Source organism: Sprattus sprattus (assembly GCF_963457725.1).
Source record: "Sprattus sprattus genome assembly, chromosome: 9".
Taxonomy (NCBI): Eukaryota; Metazoa; Chordata; class Actinopteri; order Clupeiformes; family Clupeidae; genus Sprattus; species Sprattus sprattus.
In genome coordinates this window covers 13,859,349-13,871,200 of record NC_137928.1, presented here as the reverse complement: position 1 = coordinate 13,871,200, position 11,852 = coordinate 13,859,349, and the positions used below count along the sequence as shown (strand labels likewise).

General features: G+C 42.3%; 1 protein-coding gene across 1 annotated transcript; it reads right to left on the bottom strand.

Moving 5' to 3' along the window:
* Positions 1-832: 832 nt before the first annotated feature.
* rhbdd1 (rhomboid domain containing 1) lies at positions 833-11,852 on the bottom strand. Its single transcript, XM_080845345.1, has 7 exons — positions 11,626-11,852; positions 7,954-8,389; positions 6,561-6,693; positions 3,616-3,704; positions 3,094-3,147; positions 2,390-2,641; positions 833-1,698 (listed from the first exon to the last, which is right to left on the bottom strand). The coding sequence occupies exons 2-7, from the start codon at positions 8,387-8,389 to the stop codon at positions 1,604-1,606; spliced, it is 1,059 nt and encodes a 352-aa protein (XP_080701471.1). The 5' UTR covers positions 11,626-11,852; the 3' UTR covers positions 833-1,603.

Genomic DNA, 11,852 nt, shown 5'->3' with positions numbered 1-11,852 from the left:
GTACAACCTGCAAGTGGGGATCTCTAAAATATAACAAATCGAATAGAAATCCGTGTCACTAAATGTGACTTCTTGTGCAACTGAAAGGGCATTGAGAATATGGAAATTAAGTAGTTCAATGGTATATTTATTGTTCAATCTAATGCAGGCTGTCTCGAAATCATTAACAGTGTTCAAATATAGTGTTGATTGTATAGATACTGTAATATTTTTTTTAATCTAGAATAATAATAAAAAAATTGCCACCAACGGTCTTCTGGAGTTTCACTACTAGCACCGCTGGAGACATCGGCGTAACACTTCCTCAGTGGTGGGGGTGAAGACTTGGCAGAGTTAGCAGGCCCTTTTGAACATTACAGATCACAATTAAGTGTGATTGTCAGTCATTACAGCAATATCTTGTTTGTGTAGTCTCATAAACAGTGCTGATGAAAAGTAGTTGGTAAGGCTGTTCTGGTGATTGTGAGTAGTGGTCGGCCATTAAGGTGATGAGAGAATTTACAAAAGATAATAAAAAGCATAACTCCACATTATATATATATAAATGTATGCTCTAGTACATTTTAGATGGCAAAATAAGTAATTGGTCTGCTAACATTAAAAATAAATATATAAATAAAAAACTGAACATTATTTATCCTGTGTGTAGACGAAATGATGCCGGGTGAGGCAGAAAATGAAAGACATTCCATCTTGGGGAAAAAAATAAAAGTGACATCTCAGTCGAGCTTCTTCTGTTGTCACTGTGTTAGTGATTTAACATATTTTATTTAGCATCTTAATCATATTGCACAAGTATCGGAGAATATTTGACACTCAACATCCCCTGTTTAAAAGCCAAAGCCTCAATAACAACAAAGAAAAAGTTGTAAAAGTGATTTATTTACATCTTATAAAAATACATTTTTATAATAATTTATGCATAGCGTTTGGTTGTAGTGCATGAAAAAGTGATCATTAAAAAATATTGACAAACTTGCAGCAAGTCACATTCACATAGCAATCACTGTCATGTAAGGTGGTAGTAACTTGTTATCTCTTCATTTCTCCATGGAATCATGCCTGGTCTTTGCTTCATTAACTTCTTACGTGTTATAAAATGCTGCAGGTTGGCACTTTAAGCGTTACAATATGGTTTAACAGACGTAAACAGGGGCAGGAGAAGATCTCTCTATGACACGCTGTCACCTACCAAGAGCAGCTGCTTCAGCTGAAGTGTACAAAAGAATGCAGCGGAAATCCCCTGAGGGTAAGCTTGTACACAGAGTTAATGAATGGATAGCTTAACATTTTAAGACTTGCCAACAACAACACCATCAAAAATACCCAAATTCAAACCAGACAACCACTGATACAAAACAAAGCACTTGAAATCTTTTGAAACACATCATTTGAATACATTCAGAAGTAAGGCGAAAGCATGAAAACAAGTCATCCGTCCAGTCACAAACAGAGGGCCCGTCCGTAAGTGATCGCCTGTCGCTGTCGTCATCGCTGTCCTTACCCCCCACTAGGAGTCAGAGAGCGCTGGACTGGAAACATGTAGATCCTTTCCTGTCTTTGTGAAGCAGAATGCTTCTAAGAGTTCAGTGGCTCCTTGCCATCAGTTAGCAAAGCGCTGGAGACGACGCCTGCGAACCTCCTCTGATGTGGGGTCAGGGGGGATGCCATAGTGTGGTCTGGACTGAGGGGGCCCTCCTGGTGGACACATACAGGAAATGCATAAAATAGCAAACTGAGCCCTCAGCGTACATTATGATTCCTCATGGCTTCAACCACATAATAGTCTGAAGATTGAAAAGACCAAGCAAGTAAGAAATAGCTCAGTAATAATACACAATTCCTTTTAAGTGTTTGCAGCTAAGGAGGCGGACATTGTATTCCTAAATAAGGCATGAGATCACATGCTGACAACATGTACAGCTTGTTTGTATTGCATTGTCACTTGCTCCAGCTTGTCCACTAGGTGGAAGCAGAATCCCAGCAGTAAAATGACAAAGATTCATTAATCTTGGCGTCTGTGTCTGTGTCTGTGTCTGTGTCTGTGTCTGTGTCTGTGTCTGTGTCTGTGTCTGTGTCTGTGTCTGTGTCTGTGTCTGTGTCTGTGTCTGTGTCTGTGTCTGTGTCTGTGTCTGTGTCTGTGTCTGTGTCTGTGTCTGTGTCTGTGTCTGTGTCTGTGTCTGTGTCTGTGTCTGTGTCTGTGTCTGTGCCTGTGCCTGTGCCTGTGCCTGTGCCTGTGCCTGTGCCTGTGCCTGTGCCTGTGCCTGTGCCTGTGCCTGTGCCTGTGCCTGTGCCTGTGCCTGTGCCTGTGCCTGTGCCTGTGCCTGTGCCTGTGCCTGTGCCTGTGCCTGTGCGAGTGCGAGTGCGAGTGCGTGTGTTTGTCCCTCACCTCTTTCGTTCAGGCTGGCTCTGATGGCGGCCTGGTACTGCTCCTCCTCAGACAGGCCTGCTGAGTAGGGGTGATGCTCCTGAGGAGGTGCACTGGGGGCCTGCGCCTCAGTGTAACTGTGTGTGTTAGGGGTGTGTGTGTTAGGGTATGAATGAGTCTGGGGGGGATAGGGGTCACGGTAACTAGATGCTCGCGGGGGGTACGTGGAGTCATATGCAGGATAGGTGTTTGGGTTTCGCCTTCCACTCGCTCCTACACACACACACACACACACACACACACACACACACACACACACACACACACACACACACACACACACACACACACAGAAAACAAAATAGGGAAACACATCTTGATCATTTACGGTGCACAATCATTCTCAGAGTATTCCACTAGTATTTAAATCAATAGAGTCCTAAACACTGACATTTGTTAAAAGAAAAGTACTAGTGCTTTTAAGAAGGAGAATCCCCAGGGGGTTTGATCTCTTAAAACAACTGCCTGTTGAAGAGCAGTAATTCCTACTGAAATGCTGAACTGAATTTATAGTTATAGAGAGCGATACAGCTTGAAAATGCATTTTTTTTCCAACTCACACATAGATGCACACACATAAAGACTGGTGTGTTTAATAAGATGTTAAACACATGTAGCTTCACTCATATATTATAGCACACATGTTACCAAAGTGTCATACAGACCTGAGGAGTTATAGTATGAAGCCGGATGGGTGACTCCACCTGCTGGCACTAACGCTAAAATGAAAAAGGTTCATATAAATGTAATGACACTATAAATAAATAACATAAATAAATACATGAAATAATAAGAATCAGGTTTTATGAGACTATCATTCTAACTTCAATTCTGTAATGGCCAAAGGGCACAACAACTCATCACTGACAGGACTAGCAGACATTACAGACTTTCCCCCTCTTGTAGAATGATGATCTTATATGAACTATAGCATTCTATCTTGTACATGACATTAATAGTGTAATAATGTGGAAGTCATGCAGTGCAGATGTGGAAAGAGACATAAACATGCACAAACACAAATCAATGCACAAACACAAATCACTCTCTGCCAGTCCCTCCCTCTATACACACACACAGAGGCATGTATATAAGCCTCTGATATGTGCATTCCGACCAGTACATCAGTTCATCAAAGGGTCAAAACACACACACGCACACGCACACGACCACACACGCACACATACCGGCACATGTTTTCATGACCTTTTTGAGTGGGCCCATGGTGTACAGCAGCCCTACCAGAATACCGGCCAGGTGTCCCACAAAAGAGGTCCTGCACAAAAGACAAAAGTGTGTGTAAGAATGTGTGGGTCTCCTCTCTACGCATACACACACTGTTATTACGTGTCTTAACAGATGCGCACAAACACACTCTGCTCCCAGCTGTATTGTACTATAATTACTGAACACACACAGACAGACAGACACACACACACACACACACACAGTAATTACAGAGTGGTGAGAATGTGCTCCCAACCCTCGCTCCCATGTCCCATCTCTCTCCCTCCCTCTCTCACTCCCTCTTATCTCTCGTCCCTTTTCTTTTCCTTCCCTCCATCTCTCTTTTCCTCTCACCGGACCATAAACATATATTTTCCGCAAGGTTTGCGTGGCCCTTTTTACATAGAGTCTGGTAATAAATCTATGAAATGTAATGAAAATGATATTTATATCTTGTTGTGAATAATGAAGGAAGCAATAAATCCGATTATTTCCCAAAACCTTGAGAGCATTTGCCATGGAGATTTAACGTTACTTTCTGTATGGAGATAAGGTAGCAGCTATTGTTGAAGAATGGATGACTTGAAATTGGACGACTTGAAATTAATATATGAAATTGAACAACATAAACACTAGGGGTGTGAATCATGAAAAAGTTGATTCGATTCGTATCTCGATACATGGGCAAGAGACGATACAAAAAAAGATGCATGTTGATAAAAAAATGATTCAGTGCCATTTGATGCGATTCAATGCAGTTCAATAATTGAATTAACACTGCGTTGTGAGGAAACAATGGACCTAATTCTCGAACATTTTCTTAAGTGTCTTCTTCAATATCTTCTTACCAACTTCGAAAGACCAACCTAAGAAAAGAATTTCCGCCGGAAGATCATGAACGCCTGGAAATCTGTTCTTAAACTGCCAAAGTGTTCTTAGCTGTGCACTGATTCTTAAATTAAACGAGCGTTATCATGCACCTGAACATGCATCTAGAAACGCCCCGCCAGCTCCTTAAAAGGGCATGCAATTGCAATGTGTGCACACTTCACAGGCAACACGAAAGCAACTTCAGACTGATCAGAATTATGTCAAAGCAGAAATCGAGCACCGGTGAAGGAAGTAAACACAGACCTTATTTCACCGGTGCAGAGTTGGTACTGTTGGAGAATGTAGATGTGTCCATTTTATTCCACTATGGCTTTATCCACGCGATTGAGTTTAGTGCTTATTTACGTATTCACTGCCATTTGCAGTGTTCGTATAGTGCTTTTATTTATTTTAGAACATCACGATGCCTCGGTCTCGGAATCACGACTTTAAATGTTAAATGTAATTGTTAATGATACAAATATTCTCCTATTTATTATAATTATAATAATTTAAATCCGAGGATTTCTGTAGAATTGATGTGAACGCAATCAACAACGATTTCTCTTCCTTGGCTGAAGTAGCTAGCATAGCATTGGCCATTGAAATTAATGGGAGTTGTAATAAGTCATGCTCTCCAGGTCTATATAATACCTCCATGTACCTCGGGGCGTTATTTGTGAGAATACAGCCTGGTAGGCTTATGCTATGCGGGCTTTGGCCAATGACAGGCTGTCATTGTTCTGTCTGACATAAGATGCACCAGGTCAGCGAGTGAGTGTTTTGCGTAGCAACTTAACAAACACTTGAGAGACAAACTCTTGTGAACCGGGTCATAACTTTAAATTGGGGCAAATTGGGGTTCATGTCATTTTAATACACATACGGGACTTCACGCATCGATGTAGTCGTATCTTACGTAGCTAAAAAACAGATATCGTTATTTTTTACACCCCTAATAAACACCTATACGGATAGCAAAACAGATTGATAAGCATATAATGAGAACAGCAGAAAAGCAGGCAGGACGTCAGACTATGAGACATATCACAGTGACAGACTGTGTTTTTTTTCATCATATGTGAAGGCTGAGACCTTCATAACATTTTATTCAGTCTTACTGATGGTCCTTTTTTAATACCAACAGGTCCACTTCGTTGTGGATAAGTAAAGCCTATTTTGCAAAAAATGGGTAGTCCTGGTAATCCTTTGATTAGCATGTTGGTAAGGTTATTTAGAGGACCATTTCTTTAATGAATGTTTGCTTATTAATTACTTAGTTTTCAATAAATAACTAAATTATAATAACAAAGAGTGAAATTTGCGTCTTTTTATCGCAACTTACACTTGCTCCCGCATTTTCATCGCAACAAACACCTAAAAACACACAGCAACTTTCATTGCAACTTTTGGGGAAAGCTCCCGCGAAATCATTAATTTTAAACCGCAAATATCTCAAAAAATGTTTTTCCAGAAGCCCAGAAAGATACACTGCAATGACAAAACCTCCACACTTTGTGGATTATTGTCAGAAAAAGAAAACTGATAGAAAATCGATAACAACAACAATCGCCGCCATTTTCTTTATTTATTGGTGCCACCAATAAATAAAGCAGGATTCCAGTCAATAGAAAAATGGCCTCTCCCCACTGGCGATTGTCGATTATTTTCTATAAGTTCTCACCACACAACGACGTCTCATCTTTGCTCCTTGAATGTCGATATGTAATGGTATGGAGTTATTGAAACTTACTACGTGTAAAAAAGACTAGAAATTGAATGTTTATTTTTCATTGAATGTTTATATAAAGTTGCACTGGGTACTTTGCCCATGTCTGGCCTAGGGGAAACACTGGGAAGTACATTACCCATTTGACAGATATTATTAACAGTGACAGCACCCACAGACAAAATAACACAGTGGCAGTAGTAGTAGTAGTGGTAGTGGTAGTGGTAAAAAGAGTGCTAGCAAAAGTAGAAGGAGCACTCAGTCGTATGAATCTGTGTATGTGTTTTTGTGTTAAATAAAACTCACCCAGGTGACATGATATGTATGAGGACCAGCTCTACCCAGCAGGCATAGCGGTTGGCCACAGGGACACCCATGACCTGCGTGATCCCTCCAGGGTTGTAGTGGTTATTCACCACCTTCAGCCCAAACAACACACCTGAAACACAACAGGTCATCCATTACAAGACTGCACCCAGGGTATTCTTCAGCAAGCCTCACTCCCTGATATGAATATCCTTTCCTGTGTGTATGAACAGTGTGCTGAAGTAGCCTGACATGTGAAAACTGGGTACATATTTACGGTACTGGGTACATGATGCAACGGTACAGTGGGCCCACGGTTCAGTATTCATCATTTTTTTGGGGTCACAGTATCTTCTTATTTAATTAAAAAAAAATGTATTCATCCTTTAAACAATACACTATTTATTTTGCCTCTGGACAAATAAAACTTCTGTTCTGAAAAATGGCAGCATTACTGACTAGGCCTAGTTTTTGACTACTTCTACTTCACTGAGGTAGCTTTCACTTGGTCTGAAGGTCCAACTATCAGTTTTCAATTTCTCTCTGTGATGTTTCATACTTTCTTACTTAACTGCTGAAATGTGTGCAGGAGAGGACATAGTAAAGTTGTTCATTTTTCCATCAAGTGACATAATGACTGCGCTCCCTTGTTGTTTTTTTTTTCTTTTTCAATTGCCACAAATTGCTTTTAGAACGCAACAGCGGGAGATTGTTGTGTTCTAGACAGTGGACTCTCCTTGATCCACCTGAGATGGGGCCAAGTGATGGCAACGTAAATGGAAACATCATGTTAGAACTGTTTCCACTCGAGTAGCCAACAGTGGCAAAGCAGTGTGTGCAGAATATCCTTGTTTGTTTACAGTCTTCTTATCCTCGACATCGTATTGAATCCAAATTGTTTCCACACAACAGATTTGCAAGACGCGTTGCCTCTCCAAATTTGCGATTATTTTATTTTTAAGTTCCTATTTGCATGAAAAGCACTGATAGGTTCCAGGAAAATTCTAACAGGCTCCACAGATACAATGATGTACAATGTTCATGTAGTCAGCTGCGTATTATCAATTATAGGAAATTGACAGGCGTACCGTAATATTGAGGTTCACATGTGCATATTGAACCATAGAGGGTGTACGGAACACATCCTTAGTACATATTCTGATTCTGATGTGCACAAACAAACATGTGTTATGTGTCATGCACACACATACCCCACCCACCTAGCACCACCTCTGTGACCTACACGCACTATATTGATTAGCACCACATCACATCCCCCCCCCCCCCCCCCCCCCCCCCCCACACACACACACACACACACACACACACACACACCCTCTAAAACACAGGAGCACACACACACACACACACATACATTCACTCTGTATCTCACCTGAGAACCCAACTGCACACTGCCTGCCATAGGACCAGTCATCCGTCAGCTCTGCTAGCCCCGCCTCCAGGAGAAGATAGACCAATCCAGTGAGCAGGGAGAAGACGGACAACAGGTAGGCAAACCAAGGCCCGCCCAGCCTGCGCTCCAGCTGCATGCCTTTCCAGATGAGCGAGGACATGTTGAAATAAAGGTGCCAGTCGTCCAGATGGTGGAAGGGTGACAGGAGCAGCCTTCGCCAGTCCCCGCGCCAGTAGGCCTCCTGCACGCTCACGCACGCGCTCATTAGCGGCGCGGCGGGAAAAAAGAAGAGGTAGACGTTCAGGCCCAGTGCGGCCAGAGTGACGGGAGGGATGTTGTCCACGCCCACTTGGAAGACCTGGGACGCCAGCAGCACCAGGCCCAGGTTGGTGCCGCGCTGTCGGCCCCGCATCATCTGAGAGAAGAAACAAACAACAATTCTATGGACGCAATAAAACAAACTGCAAATATGCAAACATCAAATCATGCAACGTCTTCATAGATCTGCCCGCTCAACTGAGTAATTGGGGATAATAGGCCTTGGTAAGACAGGAAACCAAGAACCCAATGGTAACTATAAATGAGGTTCAGAGTTCCTTTGCGGAAATGGGAGATCCTTGAAGAAGAACAACCATCAGGGCAGCACTCCACCAATCAGGCCCTTGCAGTAAAGTGGCAAGACAGAAGCCATTCCTAACTTAAAGGTCTGACAGCCCTCTGAGACCATAAAAACCTAAATTCTCTAATCTGATTTAACTATTTGGCCACAATTCCCGTTGGTGTGTGTGGAGGAAACCAGGCACTGAGAATCCCCTCATTAGTACCATCCCTAAAGTCAAACACATTGGTTTCATGGTGTGGGGACGTTTTTCTGTGACCGGGACTGTGGGACTATTCAGGATAAAGGGAAAGAGGGACGTGAATCATTATATGAACCGCAATCAAATCAAATTGAGACATCTGTAACAACACCCAGCCCTTGATTTTGGTTTGTCATTGTGCAGTATTGTGTGTAGATTGACGAGATAAAAATGTATTGAATCCATTTTAAGGTGAGTAAAACATTTCTTGTTAAAAAAACGTGAAAAGGTCAGAGAATTTTCCGTATGCAGTGTAGGCCTAATGGCCGAAATACATGCAAGTGAGCAAAGCTTCTGTGTTCCACTAATTTCCTAGGCAGGAAACGGTGGCGGAGACAGGCGAACTGTTTAATCCTTAGCAAAGAAGGAGTGAATCTCGCCAATCGGATTGTTTGTTGTAGTCTTTGATGAATTGGAAATTGTGGGACTATGGCGTTGTTCGGTTGTTTAATTGGCTAAAACAACAGCTTAGAGAGCCTGTAAGGGGTTGCTGTTGTTGTTCCTGTATGTTGGATATTTACCCTAAGATTCCCTGAACTGAATGCCAGTTCTGATATAAAAGATATCCTGCTAGCTAGCTAGTGAGATTGCTAGTTCAGGCTGTAACAACATTTCCAAACGCCACAGCATGCCCCCACAAAACAAAGAGCATTTCACTCTGCATGCTTGCATGTTTTTTCAGCCATGACTTATACATATGACACTAGAACACGTTTTAGGATTCTGACAGTGAGGTGTCCATCACAGACCTCTTACTGGCTGATGCATTCTCATATATCTGTATCAGTCAGGGCTGTGTGTGCCCTCCATGCAACTATTTAGCACTGGGCAACTCCAGAATTGAATCCTGGAGGACGCTGAACACAAAGTCATGAACCCGTTCCCACACACAAACACATCTAATGACACTGGGTTGACAGACAGTACGTTGTTCCCGTTGGTGTGTGGGAGACTGGGAAGTGCATTTGTAGTCCTTGGAATTCCGGTCACAAAAGTTCATAGCATTCATCTTTCATAATTTTTTCCCTTCCTCCCCATTCCTAGGCACTGCAGATGTCAATGAGGGGTGTGCATGTGTGTATTTGTGTGTGTAAAAGATGGGAGAGATAAGATGAGTGGGTTTGTGTGTATGTGTGAGAACATGAGAAGAGTAGGTCTTAATGAGGGATGAGCGTGTGTGTGTGTGTGTGTGTGTGTGTGTGTGTGTGTGTGTGTGTGTGTGTGTGTGTGTGTGTGTGTGTGTGTGTGTGTGTGTGTGATTGATGAACGCATCAGTGGTAAAGACTGAAAGATGCCTTTGTATTAAGGGTGAGACAGCCACGCGCCACCATCACCAGCCAACCTACGCAGGGCATGAGGAAGACAGAGACAGAGAGACTACAAAACAATGTACAAAAATGCACAACACACACACACGCACGCACACGCACACACACACCACACACACACACACACACACACACACACACACACACACACACACACACACACACACACACACACACACACACACACACACACACACACACACACACAGCAGATAGCTGTTCTTTCATGGTTGATTATGTCTGGAATGCACCGACGGCACAAAAATGCATCAGCTGTCACCGCAGAATGCAGACGCGCTTTCAGACACGTGTAGAGCCAACCCCTTTCATGGGCACGCACAGACTAATTTTACACGGCCAGTGAGTAAAGAAGTGTTTTTTTTTTTGATTTTGAAAGAAACTGAGTATGGCCACAAACCACCCACTTGTAGACTTGATTATGTTACCTGTGTGGGCACACACACACACACACACACACACACACACACACACACACACACCTCATCTACTCGTGTGTGCTATCCTGTTCCACACAATCACACACATCTTTAGTTTTCTGTTTAGTTTGTTTTTCTTGTTTTTATCTACAAGATGTGCCAAACTTTGTAAACACCAAGAACAGAACACTATACACTGACAAAAGCTTGCTAGCATACTAGCTGGTGTCTTTTAGGCTAGTTGGTCATTGGCTACTGTGAAGGGTTTTCTTACATTTTCATGACATGAGAACAACGTGTGTGTTTATGACCATATGCCATCATTGTAGGTTAGATGCTGATACCAAAGGTTGGCTACACATATCTACCTCGAGAATTGGCAAGTTGCTCCATAGTGTTGCTATAACAAAATCACAGAAGCGCCAATGACACCAAGTCTGTCCCTGACAGATAGATGTGTGACGTGCTGGGGGCCGACCCTTCTATATGCACACATACGTCCCTCTCTCCTCATTCTGCCTCTCTTTTCCCAGTCCACCTGTCTGTTTACCTCAATAACTGTAAAGAAACAACGCATCAATAACTAAACTAATCATTTGTTTTGACTAACTGGACTTATTTTGTGGTGCCTCGCCTAAAATAGGCTACTTGTCACAGAAGGCCTATCATGCAGGGGCTCATCCTCATTCGTTTGTTAGTTTACAACCACGCACATAAGCACGAAATTCAGGACAAATAACTTAATATAACGGTATTGCCGTTATTTCATACAATGATAATTCAAAGTTAAGATATTCCATATGATGATATATCTAGTAATACACGTTTAGAGACAGCCGTGGGAGAACGTTCGCACTGTCAAACTCTCGAACACCTATGCATTAAACGTTAGCTGGACAGCTAATGTCTACAGCTATGGTAGGCTATTTATTCGTCGTCGATATGTATGGTTTATCGGAGTTTTACAGCATGCATATTTTCAGGAATAGACAAATTATTATTTCAGTTTGTAAGTCAGTCAAATACCTTGTAAAGGTAGGCTGGACACAACTGAGGGCTTCCAAGTGTTGCTCCTTTTAGCTTGTTCGTAGGCTAAGTAGGTAACTGAAAGTTGATCCCTGCGAGTTTCGACTCAATCCTCGAACAAAGCGCTGCAACTTTAGGAAACTTTCCGTCAGCTATGTATGTTTATAGACCATTTTGTACACTTCAGTTGAAATATTTATTTCACACAGTTTCATCAGCAACTTGCA